We start from the raw sequence: 13171 nt of genomic DNA, 5'->3' as shown, positions 1-13171 counted from the left end.
GACTCTTGGGGCTGGGCCTGTGCAGGACCAGGAGCTGGACTCGATGGTCTTTGTGGGTCCCTTCTAGCTCAGCACATTCTGGGATTCTGTTCTGCTGACCTGCTGAACCCTCCACACTTGGTCTGTGTGGAACTTGGTCACACCACTCTGAACACACCCAGGAACTCACGAGAGACATTTCATGGGCACCTGCAGGACCTGAAAACTTGATTGGATCCCAAAGTTGATAAATAGCCCTAAATGGTGAACGTGGCTCATTGGCATATTAATGATTATTATGACTCACCACCAACATAGGAAATAGGAAAAGGTACTTTTTTTATATCAAAACCCCTTCCTCCCTCAGAGAAAAAAAAGGCTGAATTTGCCACAAAATGAGTGAGGAAAAGCTACAAAACCATCAAGGCAATAGTTTGTTGTATAAAGAGAGAATAAATGGCTTCAGACTTACCTTGTTCACAGCAAAGAAGGCAAGAGAAATGTCTGGCAGAGCCTGGAGTTGCTCAGGTTTTTATACCGAGCCTTAAGTTGCCCAACAACTTGGGCCACTCTTTGTGCATGAAGTGATTTATGAGCCACTACTGATTACATGTTTTTTTGCCTCAGTATTTGTGTTTATTACTCCTTCACTTCCTTATCTTGTGGCATGTATATCTGACCACATGACTGTTTCATCTTGAAATATTCTGGGCCAGCCTAATTCCTGGGAACAGTGGAATGATTAATTCAGAAGGATTTGTTCTGCCTTCAAAACCCTCTGGATCTGCTTGGGGTCATTAGAGGAGATTAAGCATCATTTGCATAATGCAGTCCCTGGTCCCCTCCTCTGCCAGGTAAATCCTGGGGGAAAACATCAATTGCTGCTTTTGGAAGTGAACTCATGAGTTTTGGGCCAGTCCTTCCTGGGACACCTCCAGGGCTGGGCACTCCCCCACCTCCCTGGGCAGACCCTGCCAAGGCCTCACCACCCTCTCCAGCAAGAAATTCCTCCTTTTAAGGAAAGGAAAAGAGAGACAATTTTACAGGCAAATTGCCAAGAACACTCAGTTTTCACCCAGATACAGCCCCCAAAACCTTTCCTGGGTCTCTAATCCTGGGCCTGATCTCTTTGGAGTTCTTCATGGAAAAAATCCACTTCTCATCTCAGAGCTCAAAATATCAGCAGCTGTGTTTAGGTTGAATAAAAAGGTTGCTTTGCTTGGTGAGATTTGTTCCCAAGGAGGAGTTCTGCAGCAGGTAAAGCTTTGCCAAACCCAGCTGTGGAGGCAGAAGTTCCATCCAAGAATCTTTCCTTTCCTAGAGAGTTTCTCCACCCCTGGAGGTGTCCAAGGAAGGACTGGCCGTGGCACTGAGTGCTCTGGGCTGGAAGACCAGGTGAGGATGGAGCACAGGGTGGATTTGATGATCTTGGAGGTCTTTTCCAACCTAAATAATCCTTATTTTATTGCAACACCCATTTCCCCAGCAGTGTCTGGCTCTGATGTGTCAAAGACCAGTGGACCCAGCTGGAGAATTGTCAAAAGTCTATAAAGTGTCCCTTGGAGCTGATTTTTCTGTGACTTTCCAGCAGCACAAAGAGCTGGAGCCTCTTCTCCAAGGGGGACTTGTAGGATAAATGGTGAAGGGGAAACATCCCTGAGCAGTTCCAGACACAGGGATCAGTCCTGGGGATTTGCTCTCTGAGACATGGAAATGAGCCCCAAATTAGGGCTGTCTTTGGGAAGGTCCCCTGGGAACAGAAACTCGTTTGGCTTGGTCAGAGCTTCCTGAGAACTTCAAAGTTTATCAGAAGCTTTATTAAAGAGCCAGAATGCAAAGTGTGACATTAAGTGCAAATTTAAGATACGTGACCCACATTTGAATTCCCATATCACTTGTTTAATGACTTGTCTTTAGGATTTGGGAGCGCAGGGCAGTAATTGGGCTGTAAAATTTATGTCATTGTTTCTGGCTGCAGGAATCACAGCTATTTTATTTATTTTAAATTCAATGTAAAAAGCTCAAGGTTTGGTTTAAACCATCTCATATTTCAAGGGGATTCACAAAGAAACTTCCCTGGCTGTTTTCAGCTTCCCCAGCCCTGTCCACTCCTCAGTACTTCTCCATATTCTGAGGGATTAGCAGCCTGTTTCAAAAATAATTTCCTCCTTAGCAGCTATTTGAGGAATTAATTTGCATAACAGCATCCACAGTTTATTGTCATCCATTTTTTTTTATTCTCCCTTCATCCAAGGTTTGCTTGGGAAACACAAAACACCTTTAAAATCTGACTGTGAGTTTAAAACAAAAAAAATCCAGCAACACCATTTTCAGAGATTTCCTCAGCCTTCCTTGAGAATGATGACAATAAACATTGTCCTGACTCCAGCCACTGCATTGTACAGTCAGAATGGCTTTAATGGCCTCAGCTTTGAGATGAATTAAAGTGAGTGAATTAGAAGTTCACAGACTTTTATAATCAAGGACAGACCTGTGTATTCAGATTATAATTAAACCTTCTTGCATAATGTGAGAACATCCTCCTGAGACACCTGAGAGTGACTAAACTTCTGAAAAAAAAAAAAGAGATTCTTCATCAAAACTGAAGTGGGGTTTTACTCACAGTAAATACCCCGTGGGAAGTCTCCAGGCACAAAAGTGACCCCAAAATCCCCGTGGGGAGGAGCTGACACGGACTGGGAGCTTCCCCGGCAGGAGTGTCCCCTGCAGTTCCTTCTGAATTGTAATTAATTAGCTCGTTACAAAGAATTAGGTGTCCCTGTGATCCCAGAGGGTTCCTGGTGCAGGCAGAGCCCGTGATTTGCTGTTCCCCACTTCTGCTGCCCAAATAACTCCCCCCAGGGCAAAGGTGTTCCAGCCCAGGCATTTGTGTCCTCCCCAAGGTACCTGAAAGGAGCTCAGCTCATTGCTGATGTTATTCAAATGCTGCTGTAAAGAACTGTAAAGTCACTGAAGTTTGAGGTTTGGTTTGGCATCTTAGTTTATAAATTTCCCTTTTTTTGTCAAAAAATAAATGTAGCTCAGTCCTGGATGAACACCTGGAGTATTCCTGTGAAGAACCAGGGGTGGTGTGGTCATTGTACTGGAATTCTGCTGGGAACAGAAGTGGAAAACAACACCAAAAATTCATTTCTGCTCGAGGGAAGAAGTTATTTAGTCACCAGAACCTCTGCAAAACAACACACCCAAAACGGGCGGGTTTTCTTTATTTCTCAAACGCGTTTGAGGGATTTGTTTTTTTCAAATGCAGATTTTTAATTATGTTTCAAATTGGGAGAGTGCAATTAGTGCTGGGTGTGAGATCCACCTCACTGGGAGAGCAATGTCTTGGTGCCACCGAGGCTGAGGAATGTGGGATTTATTCCATCCCCTCGGAGCAGGGCTGTGCCTGCAATAATTGGGATAAACCCTTTGCACAGGTCATTTCTTCCTGCCAGGTGCTCCAGGAGGTATCAACTCACCTGCATTTGGCTGCAGTTGTGTCCCAGGTTCCTGATTTCAATTTACTCCCACTGGTCATTTAGGAAGGGCCAGATCACCTCCTTGTTTGGAGCTGCAGACCCAGGACTGACACACATCCCCCCAACACTTTTCCAGCCCAGGAGCAAGAGAAAGAATTTCATGCTCAGAATAAACTTGAGTGAAAATTCTGCAAAAAGTGAGCTTTTTGCTGAAAGATTGCAAAGTTTTTCAAATAAACAGCAGGAGACTTGGGTTGTGATGCAACATAACTTTAATGAGAGCAAAAAAAGCAGAATAAAAAAGCACAAAGTGTAAGTTGACATTTCTAGGATTCAAGACAGGAGCTAATATGGCTTTTCATCCTGGGTTTGTTTTCTCGGTGCTGCCCTGAACTGGGACAAAAAAAGCCCCATTTTTACAGCAGCAGAAACAACCAAAATATTTCCTCAGAAACACGAAGGATCAAAGACTAAGCCAAGCAAAGGCCTGATGGGAGGAGATGCAAAGCTCCCACGAGCCCTAAATTCAGGCGGGGCCGTGGCTGTTCAGCATCACGTCTGGACACCGTGGCCGGGTCGTGCTCCAGCATTGCTGGGGGTCGTTCCTGCTTCCCCCCCGCCCTAGCAGGGCTCCCCAAAGCCACCCCTGGAGGTGTTGGGGCGCCGGGAGGGCCGGAGGGACCCCGAGGCCCCCAATCCCGAGGAGCCCCCCGAGGAGACGGGAACCCCGTCGGAGCTGAGGGAGCTGCCCAGGGCGGCCGAGGCCGAGGAGCCCACGGCCGTGCTCTGGGGGAAGGAGCTGAGGATGGGCCCGGGCAGGGTCACCACCACGGCCGGGGGCTGCAGGACGTACGTGGAGTCCTGGCACTGCCGCACGCAGGGCTCGCTGCAGCTGTTGGCCAGCGGGGTGGGGGCACAGGGGGCACACAGGTCGTAGCAGGACATATCTCTGGGGCAGAGGCAGGGCTGAAACACAGGGAAGGAAGTTAAACCCTTTAAAACCTGCAGTGAGTCCACAGAAGTCACCTAAGAGGGTAAGAGATGTCCAGGCACCTACAGAGGTGGCTGGGGAGGTCACACCTCTGTCACACCACCTGTCACAGCAAAACCCACGGGTGGAACTGGTGTTTTACACAATTTTTTACATTTGAGAGGTTTCTCTTATTTTCTGTGAGGCCTCTGAACTGTGGTGCCAGTCATGGAAGGTTTGTCCAAGCCCAATCAGCCTTTAGCCAGAACCCTCTGCAGAAGCCAACCAGGTTCGTGGCCACCCACTCCCCCAGTGGTCCTAAAAATCCTCTAAAATGGAGCATAAATCTGCTTGTTCTGAGAGATAACACTGCCAGAATCCTCCAAGTCCTGTCTCCTCATGCTCTGCTGCACAAATAAATAAACCCTTTCTTTTCGGTACAAAGTTTCCAATTTCCCCTGGAGGCAAAACAACGAAACCAGCAATATTTATAAAGAACCGAGAACAACCAGCAACAAAAAAAATAAAATAAAACAAAAGCAGCCATCAAAGTGGCAGTTTAGCATTTAAAAAGGCACTGGGGAGGCTCAGACTTACCTGTTCACCTGGGAGAATAGGGCAAGAGAAGAGGATGGAAGGGGCTTGTGTTCTATAGGCTTTTATACCACGTCCCCGCTGCCTGCAGACCAGAGGTGTTTATTATGCATGACATCCCTTAATTGCCCATGATTTCCATGCAAAACCCCCCAAACCCATCGACTCTTGTTGTTGTTGTTTGTTCCCAAATCTCTCTTGGTGTTGTTCTGCTTTTCCCCTCCCCCTGTGACATCCCCACCCCTTTCATCTTCATCCCTGGGCACCCACTTAATTGCTTGGGAAGCCTGTGGTGACTCCTGTGAATTAGAGCAGCAATTATGGTGCCTCCTGAGGCCAGTGGACACTTTAGGCTCCATTTCAGTCATTAAGACACTGCTTGAGGGGAGTGTGGGTGATGTTTAGTCCAAGACTTCGCTGCTGGAGGTGAACAATCAGCTCGGAGGTGACAGCCTGGGCTCAGCCCACAAACCAGGGCTCAGCTTTGCCACAGGACAAGATGTAGAGCAGATATTCCCCAATTTTGCCCTTCCCACACAAACAGGCAGCTGAGGAAGAGCAGCACATTTCCATGAGTATTGCAAAGCTGGAAGAAAATTAAAACCAGTGAGAATTGCTGAGCAAGGACAGTAAAACACGTTCCTGCTTGGGCTGAGCCCGGTTTTATGAACCCAGCCCATCCAAACACTCATAAACCTGCAATTCTTTACCCAAACATACATTTTAATATCATTTCCATGCCAAAGTCACCATGAAATGCCAGGATGTGCAGCAATTATCACGACAAATTAAACATGAATGTGGACACTGAGGATGGACTTCAAATGCTGGGTTTTAGAGGCTCTGTCTGAGCCAAACGACAGCGTCAGGACAAATTACCCCCAGCACTTCTTCATCCCATTTCCCAGGACATGGTTTGCTGCCCAGCCAGCAGTGACCAGCCCTGGCTGGAATCCAACCTGCTGGAATTCCCTGCAGAGATGGAAAATATGCAGAGCCCAGGATCAGGTGTCTCCCCTCAGCCCCTCAGCAGAGACAGGAATTAACTCCAGCTGCACAGAGGCTTTGAACAGAGGCTGGGCTGCAGAAGAACAAAGGACTTCAAAGGTCCCACCACCTTCTAACCAGGGGCTCAAACATGCAAAGTTTTGGGCTCCCCAATGTTGGAGGGACGTGAGGAGATCTCAGTGCTCCCATCACCAGGATAATAACTCCATCACCAGGATAATAACTTAATCTCCAAGTATGTGGGTCAAGATCACTCAAAGGGCTTCACAAACTAATTCAGGTAAGCAACTTCAAAATCTTGAGTTATTTTATTAAATGTTTTTATAATTCATCTAAAAAAAATTTAAGCCAAATATTGATTTTTTTATAAAATCTTAAAATCCTCATCTTTTCTCTGCGAGAAAATTCTTCTTTTTTTATAAAAGCTTTTTCTATAGAAAAAAAATCTTTTTCATGCTTTTCCTCAAAATCTCTACTATCTACATACAGCCTTTTTAGATATTTAAAAAATTAATTCCTTCTAGTAGGTGAAGTCACTCACCCAAAGAATTCAACTCCCTTTTATCTGAGATGACCAAGGAATGCTTCCTTTCCCTCACTCTCCCCTCTGGGCACAGAAACAGTTTGTCTCGGAGGGTAGATAATATTTAAAAAAAAAAAGACTCATTACCAGCCTGGAAATGTTTGCATTGATATTCTGCCAGTTTGGTAATTGGCACCCGGGGTTCACCCAAAAGCTTGGGAGCCTTTGGGTGCTCCAAGGGACACACCAACCCCAGCTGATGGACCAGGGATGGAGTTTCACACTCCCCACACTCAATTAAAGCCCTTTGTGTAACGAGCTGGTGCTGCCACGCCAGGCTGGGGAGGCACCAAATTGCCCCAAGAGCTGACAAATTACTCCATGAATTGAAATTCGTGTCATTGTGTTGACTTGGGAGTCTGGCTTGTGAGGGAACAAGGCATTCAAATGATCCTCAGGTCTCAGGATGAAAGAAGCTTTGAGGAAGGGTTTTCATCTGGTGCCAGGGTGAGACTGGTACATAAACCAGGAGCAATTTCACTGCTGGCAACAATTTAACTACTGGGGACAACTGAAGCTGCTGCAACGTAATTTACAGAATTTACAATAATTTATATTTTTAATAACAATTTAGTAATTTATATAAGCTATTAGAATGCCCCAAATCTTCACAACGTGATAATCTCTTCAGTTTTTTCCCCAAACTGACTCTTTGAGCAACTGCTGCAAATCTCACTTAAATCTCAGGTCCTTAATTTTAGCAGAACCAATTTACTTGCAGGGATTTACTGTTTGCAAGAGCTTGTAGTGACAGGACAGCAGGGAATGGCTTCAAAATGGCAGAGAGGAGGCTTAGGGGTGGATACTGGGGAAAAAAATCTTTACTGTGAGGGGAACTACAGCTTCCCTGGGCAAACTGTGCCAGGGCCTCCCCACCCTCCCAGGGAGGAATTCCTTCCCTGTATCCAACCTAAATCTCCCCTCTGTCAGCCTGAACCCACCCCCCTTGTCCTGTCACCCCAGTTCCTGATGAACATCCCTCTCCAGCTTCCCTGCAGCCCCTTCAGGCCCTGGAAGGGGCTCTGAGGTCTCTTCACCACCTTCTCTTCTCCAGCCCCAAATTTCCCAGCCCAGTGAGGGGCCACTCAGGGATAAATTTCACCCAGGAAAAGTTTCAGAAGGAAAATAAGAGGGGAAGGAAAAAAACCACCAGAAGACTGGAGATGCCACAACAGCAACACTTTATTGAGACCAAGGAGTGGATTAAAATCCTGCGAAGCATCAGGGGTCAGTGTGGGAAGATCAGGGCTCAGTGTGGGATGAACTGCACAGCTTGTGGGCTGCATCCCACAGGCAGAGCTCTCCTTTCAGTGCAGGATTGCACCTCGAGCATCACCTCCTCTCCAGATTAAACTTTTACAGCAGGTAGCACCAAATGCACTGAGGAGCAGCAGAGCCACAGACTGGACTGGAAATACAGAGCGAAACGAGAGGAGCGGCCCCGTTTTAGGGAATGACTGATTCCCACAGCTCTGCTTCGGGTGGAGCTGGGGGTGTCTGAGGCTGCTTGTGAAAGCTGTGGCCGTGAGCCCAGTCCCGCTTTGGGCCGTAACTCGGAATTCCTGGCGATTCNCTCGGAGTAGGATGCAGCACAAATTTAATGAGGCTGGGGAATGGAATATAAAGGTAAGGAACACATTTCTATGGTCCAGTAAGGACAGAACCCACTCATCCCTCTCACAGTGACACACTCAGCAACCTGAAATCTTCCTTCTTCAGTGGTGAAGTGAACTGCACTAATTCAGCCATGCAGGACAATTCCTGACAATTCCGTGTTTTCCCTGTCATCAAACACAAACACAAAAGCAGGACAAGACATTTGACCAGAAACACCAAGTAAAGCACAGCAGAAGACAAGCGAAGGCCTGGTTGGAGGAGGTGCAGAGCTCCCACAGCTCCGGCGGCTCCAGGGGAACTCGTGGGTGTCCAACATCACGTCTGCAAACCGTGGCCGTGAGCTCAGGCCGGCGTCAGGTGGTGCTCCAGAATTCCTGGCGATTCCTTCCCGCCTTGTCCCTCAGGCAGAGCTAACAGGGCCCATAGAAGCCCCCGCGGAAGGTGCTGGAGCGCCGGGAGGGCCGGTTGTAGCCCCCGCCCAGCCCGGGGTAGCCAAAGCCCCCCAGTGCCAGGGAGCCCCCGGAGCTGATGGGAACCCCCCCGGCGCTCAGGGCGCTGCCCACGGCGGCCGAGGCCGAGGAGCCCACGGTGGTGCTCTGGGGGAAGGAGCTGAGGATGGGCCCGGGCAGGGTCACCACCACGGGCGAGGGCTGGATGAGCACGGTGGAGTCCTGGCACTGCCGCACGCAGGGCTCGCTGCAGCTGTTGGCCAGCGGGGTGGGGGCACAGCGCTCGTAGCAGGACATGGCTGGGGCTGCAGGACCTGAAACAGGGGCAGAGAGGGGGTTACTGTGCTCACACCAGTGACCAGAACAGGGGCTGTCCTGGGATCCCTCCAGGAACGGAGCTGAGCAGGAAACCAAACCCTTCGAGGTGTTGGAAGAAGAGGCTGAACCACCCCCAGCTCTCGGTGGTGCAGTGGCAGAACCAGCAGTGGGACAGAAGCAAAGGTGCCCGGGTGGTCACTTCAGTTTTAGCAGCTTTGTCTCTTTGGAGAGACACCACCAGGACCCAGCCCCGTGGACTCAGAGCGTGGCAGGAGCAATAGTGAGGAGAAACACCTGCCCACAAGTGCACCTGTGGGCACAGCTCAATAGGCAGCTGGAAGATGAAATGAGGAATTATTCTCAAGGCTCCAACTCTGCCTACACAAGAGGTACAAATTCCGATGTAATTAAGGATCCGTGAAGGGGAGGCCTTTTGAAAGCTTTCCCAGACACTTTTCCACAGATGTTCTGCCTAAGAGAAAGCCAGGAATTCCCCGGATGCTCCCTGTGCCTGGTTCCATCACACCAAAAAAATCAAAGCCCACTGATTCCCACACCCATCCCAGTCTGGTCTCCTTCATTTTTGCTCTTCTTTCCCTTTATCTTCACATTATGATCCCATTTCTCTACATTTCAGGAGGTGTCACTGCACTCTGTAACATAACTTCAACATTTGGCAACCCAGCTGGCATTTCAGACATTGCAGAGGATGGATAATACCCTTAGAGAAATAAAATTCTGCTGGAAATAGAACTGGATCTTCTGTTTCCAGAGAACAGTTGGAGTTAAAAGGGATTTTTAAAGATCACACAGTTCCAACCCCTTGCATAGTTATTCTCCCCATTCAGTTCGTTAATCTTTATTATTAGTAGCATTTTCTAGGTCACTCAACATGTCTGAAATCCCACATTTTAATAAATTTATATCACCAGTCCAAGGATCCCTATGGCCAAGCCAGGACTCCAGAAATTCTGCAATTCTAACAGCAAACCCCAGCTTGTTAAACAGAAAAACTCCTCCCCCAGCAAATTCAGCAACAGGCAGAAAACTGTGGGGAAAAAAAGGTTGTTAACAGGCAAGAACCCAGCAAATAGAGAAAGAAAAGAAGATTTGAACTAACCTTGTTCACAAAAGAGGAAAGAGAGGAGAGAAGTGGTAGGAAGGAGTTGAGTGGAGTTGGTTTTTATAGTGAATCTCAGACGGCCTGGGGAGCACAGACACCCTTTGTACATGAAATTAGTTCCCAACGAGTATGTCCCGCATGCAAAACGCTTCCAACTGATTAAATGCCTTTTCCTCAGTGCTTATTACCTTGTTTTCATTTCCTTATCTTCTGCCAGACATTTGCAGTCTTACAGGTTTCTCTCATCTCGGGAATTAGGGGCTGAATTTATTCCAGTGCCACTTTTCAGTCACAACAAAGTTTGTATTCCAGCCTGTTTCACTTTAGTCATAAAGGAAAACACTAAGAATGTCTATAATACATAATTCATCCTTCCAAGGTGTTCTTTTATTAAGAAAAGGAGTCTAAATCCTTAATAAATTCCTGTCTCCAGCAGTGTTTACAAAGCTCTGCCTCCAGTCAAGGGTAAGAACAATCCAGACTGAATTCTGTGTTTTGGGAGGGCCCTGCTAAGACAGCACATCCACACCTGAGATCCCACAGGATCCAGGGAGAAAGAACCAGAGCCTGGTGTGGGATTTAGGGACAACTGTGTCACCCCCAAGCTTCTCTTCTCCAGGCTGACCAATCCCAGTTTTCCCAGCCTTTCCTCCCAGCAGAGCTGCTCCAGCCCTCGGATCAGCACCAGGGCTCCTGTTTCCTGTGGTGCCTCAGTTTAAACCCAAACTCATCAGAGGTCGCTGCAACATTTTACAGAAACACTCCTGAGCTGTCTCCTGGCCACATCCCCACTCCAGGCTGGCTCAAAGAACTCACCCAAGAGGCTTGGAAACCTCCCCTGAGTGGTTTTTTTAGGATGTGAACACGACAACTGGTTTGAAGTGGGTCAGACTGGGAATGGCACGGAGAGTTTCAGTGAATGTCTTAATGGGATCTGAGATCCCCAGACAGCCACCAGCTAAAAAATTGCTGAGGAGCTGAAAAAACCCATCTTTATTAGACTGTGCTTGGAGTCATTTCATGCTGACACTAATAGAGTCAGTGTAAAAGTACCAGAAATTAAAACTACCCGTAAATTGGGAAGATGAAAGAATTTTTAATGGGTAGATTCTGCTTCTCATGCAATGACAGGCTGAAGCCAGACTGGAAAACAAAACAAGGCAATTTCTGCTTCAAGAAAAGGTTCCACCTGCAAAAAAAAAATATGTATGTGGGAACTAATTAATGCACAGAAAAAGCCTCAATAGTCTCATAAATTCAGAGTTATTGCACCATTTCTCCAGTCTGAACATCCAAAGGGGACATGGATTTCAGATCAATCTTCACTCTCTTCAGGAACTGCGTCTCTAATGCTTTCAGGCCTTGCAGATGATGGATAAGACCCTTAAAGGTATAAAATGATACTTGAGATATAAAGAAGCACCTTCATTTAACAAAGTTTTCATCATCCTGGACAACCTCTCCCCGAAGTCGTGGAGGCTGAGGGTGGTTCCAGGGCAGGGCTCTCCTTCTGAATTTTAAATCCCCAGGGATAAATTCGGGGGCTTGTTTCCCCTTACATGGACATTTTGTTCTCCTGAAACTCATTTCTCTGCTCTTTATTCTCCCTTTGCCTCCTGGAAAGGCACTTTCCTGCCCCCAGAGAGGTTCTTCTTTGATGCTCCTCAGAGTGCAATCAGTGATTCCTCACAGATCTCAGGGAAAAACTAATTACTTCAGTCAGACCAGTCCTGTGGGCAGGGCTGGTGCAGGAATTCCATCCAATCAGTTGGAAAATTCCCTCATGAGAACCTATTTTTAAGCCCAGACTCTGCTCAGTCCAGGACCTTCTCATTTACCAGCTTTCACACTTTGCTTCTGCTGCCTCGAGCCACGGCCTCCAAGGGGACCCAGTGGAGGGACAGGCACCGAGATTTTCCTTCTGGTGACCATTCCAGGTCCTGAGGGAGCAGCTGGAGCTGTGCCAGGGAGGTTTAGGTGGATCTCAGGAAGAGGTTCTTCCCCAGAGGTGGTTGGGCACTGCCCAGGCTCCCCAGGGATGGTCCCAACCCGAAACCTGCCAGAGCTCCAGGAGCGTTTGGACAACACTCTGAGGGCCATGGGGGGATTTTGGGGTGTCTGTGCAGGCCCAGGGGTTGGACTTGGGTGATCCTTGGGGGTCCTTCCAACTCAGGCTTCCCTGCTTCTATCCCATCTTGTGTCCCCCTCTTTCCCCAGCTGTGTGGACACTTGGGCTGGTTCCACACTGAACCTGAACTCCAGGTGTCTTCCCTCGAGTCCCTCAGCTCTTTCCCTCAAGTCCCACAACTATTTACACTCAGCACTAAGTAACTTTAATTTTCAGGTGGATTTTAGTAGGGCCTAAGCCTAAGCTGAAATATCACAATTGTACTTTTACACACAGAGGTGGGGGAAAAAAAGTTGGAAAAAAAAAACTAGCAAGAGAAATATATTTGGGAACCTGTTTGGTGCTTCTCAAGAGTGTAAAACCAATTCAATTATTGTTTTCAGCTGGATTGTGGTGATTATTGGATTCACATTTTCCACTCTGCACAGATTTTCATATAATGACACATTCTGCCCCAAAGGGATGAAAGGGGAGGAGGAAACCACAACGAAACTCACATTCAGATGCAACATCAGTTTAATGATAAAAAGTCAAGTAGTTTTCAGCAAAACAAAAGGAATACATATATTTATAAAGGGAAAAGAAACCACTTAAACCATTCCAACTGAGAGACAGTAAGCAAGACTCCGCTTTTCCTTAATTCCTGAATAAAACCCATCCAGCTGACCATTCAGAAGCACAGCCAGGTCAGTCTGAAATTCCAACTCACAGACACAAGGAAAGTCATCAAAGGCAGGATTTTAAAGAACAAGACAAGTTGGCCACGTGTCCAGAAAGCCCCTTCCTTCCCTCCCTGGGCTGGAGGAGGGTGTGAAGGTGCTCAGCCCTCCTGGAAGCGCCGTCCAGCAGCTCCAGCAGCTTTGGGCTCCCTGGGCGAGGCACTCGCTGGGCTCAGGCCCGGCTTTAGCAGGGCAGGCACC

General features: G+C 47.7%; 2 protein-coding genes across 2 annotated transcripts in view; both read right to left on the bottom strand.

Annotated features, from left to right (window-relative positions):
• Positions 1-4082: 4082 nt before the first annotated feature.
• Positions 4083-4409, bottom strand: LOC112840959 (feather keratin 4-like). Its single transcript, XM_025894585.2, has one exon. It carries the CDS (start codon positions 4404-4406, stop codon positions 4083-4085), a length of 324 nt encoding a protein of 107 aa, XP_025750370.2. The 5' UTR covers positions 4407-4409.
• Positions 4410-8643: 4234 nt separating this feature from the next.
• The window catches only part of LOC103760978 (feather beta keratin), an 8449-nt gene continuing 3921 nt past the window's right edge, over positions 8644-13171 (bottom strand). The window contains exon 2 of the mRNA XM_008927539.2: positions 8644-8996. Coding sequence (XP_008925787.2) covers positions 8644-8996 — 353 coding nt within the window. The remainder of the gene's footprint in view (positions 8997-13171) is intronic.

The sequence above is a fragment of the Manacus vitellinus genome, unplaced genomic scaffold (genome assembly GCF_001715985.3).
Source record: "Manacus vitellinus isolate BGI_N305 unplaced genomic scaffold, ASM171598v3 scaffold_123_pilon, whole genome shotgun sequence".
Taxonomy (NCBI): domain Eukaryota; kingdom Metazoa; phylum Chordata; class Aves; order Passeriformes; family Pipridae; genus Manacus; species Manacus vitellinus.
This window is presented reverse-complemented; position numbering and strand designations above follow the sequence as displayed.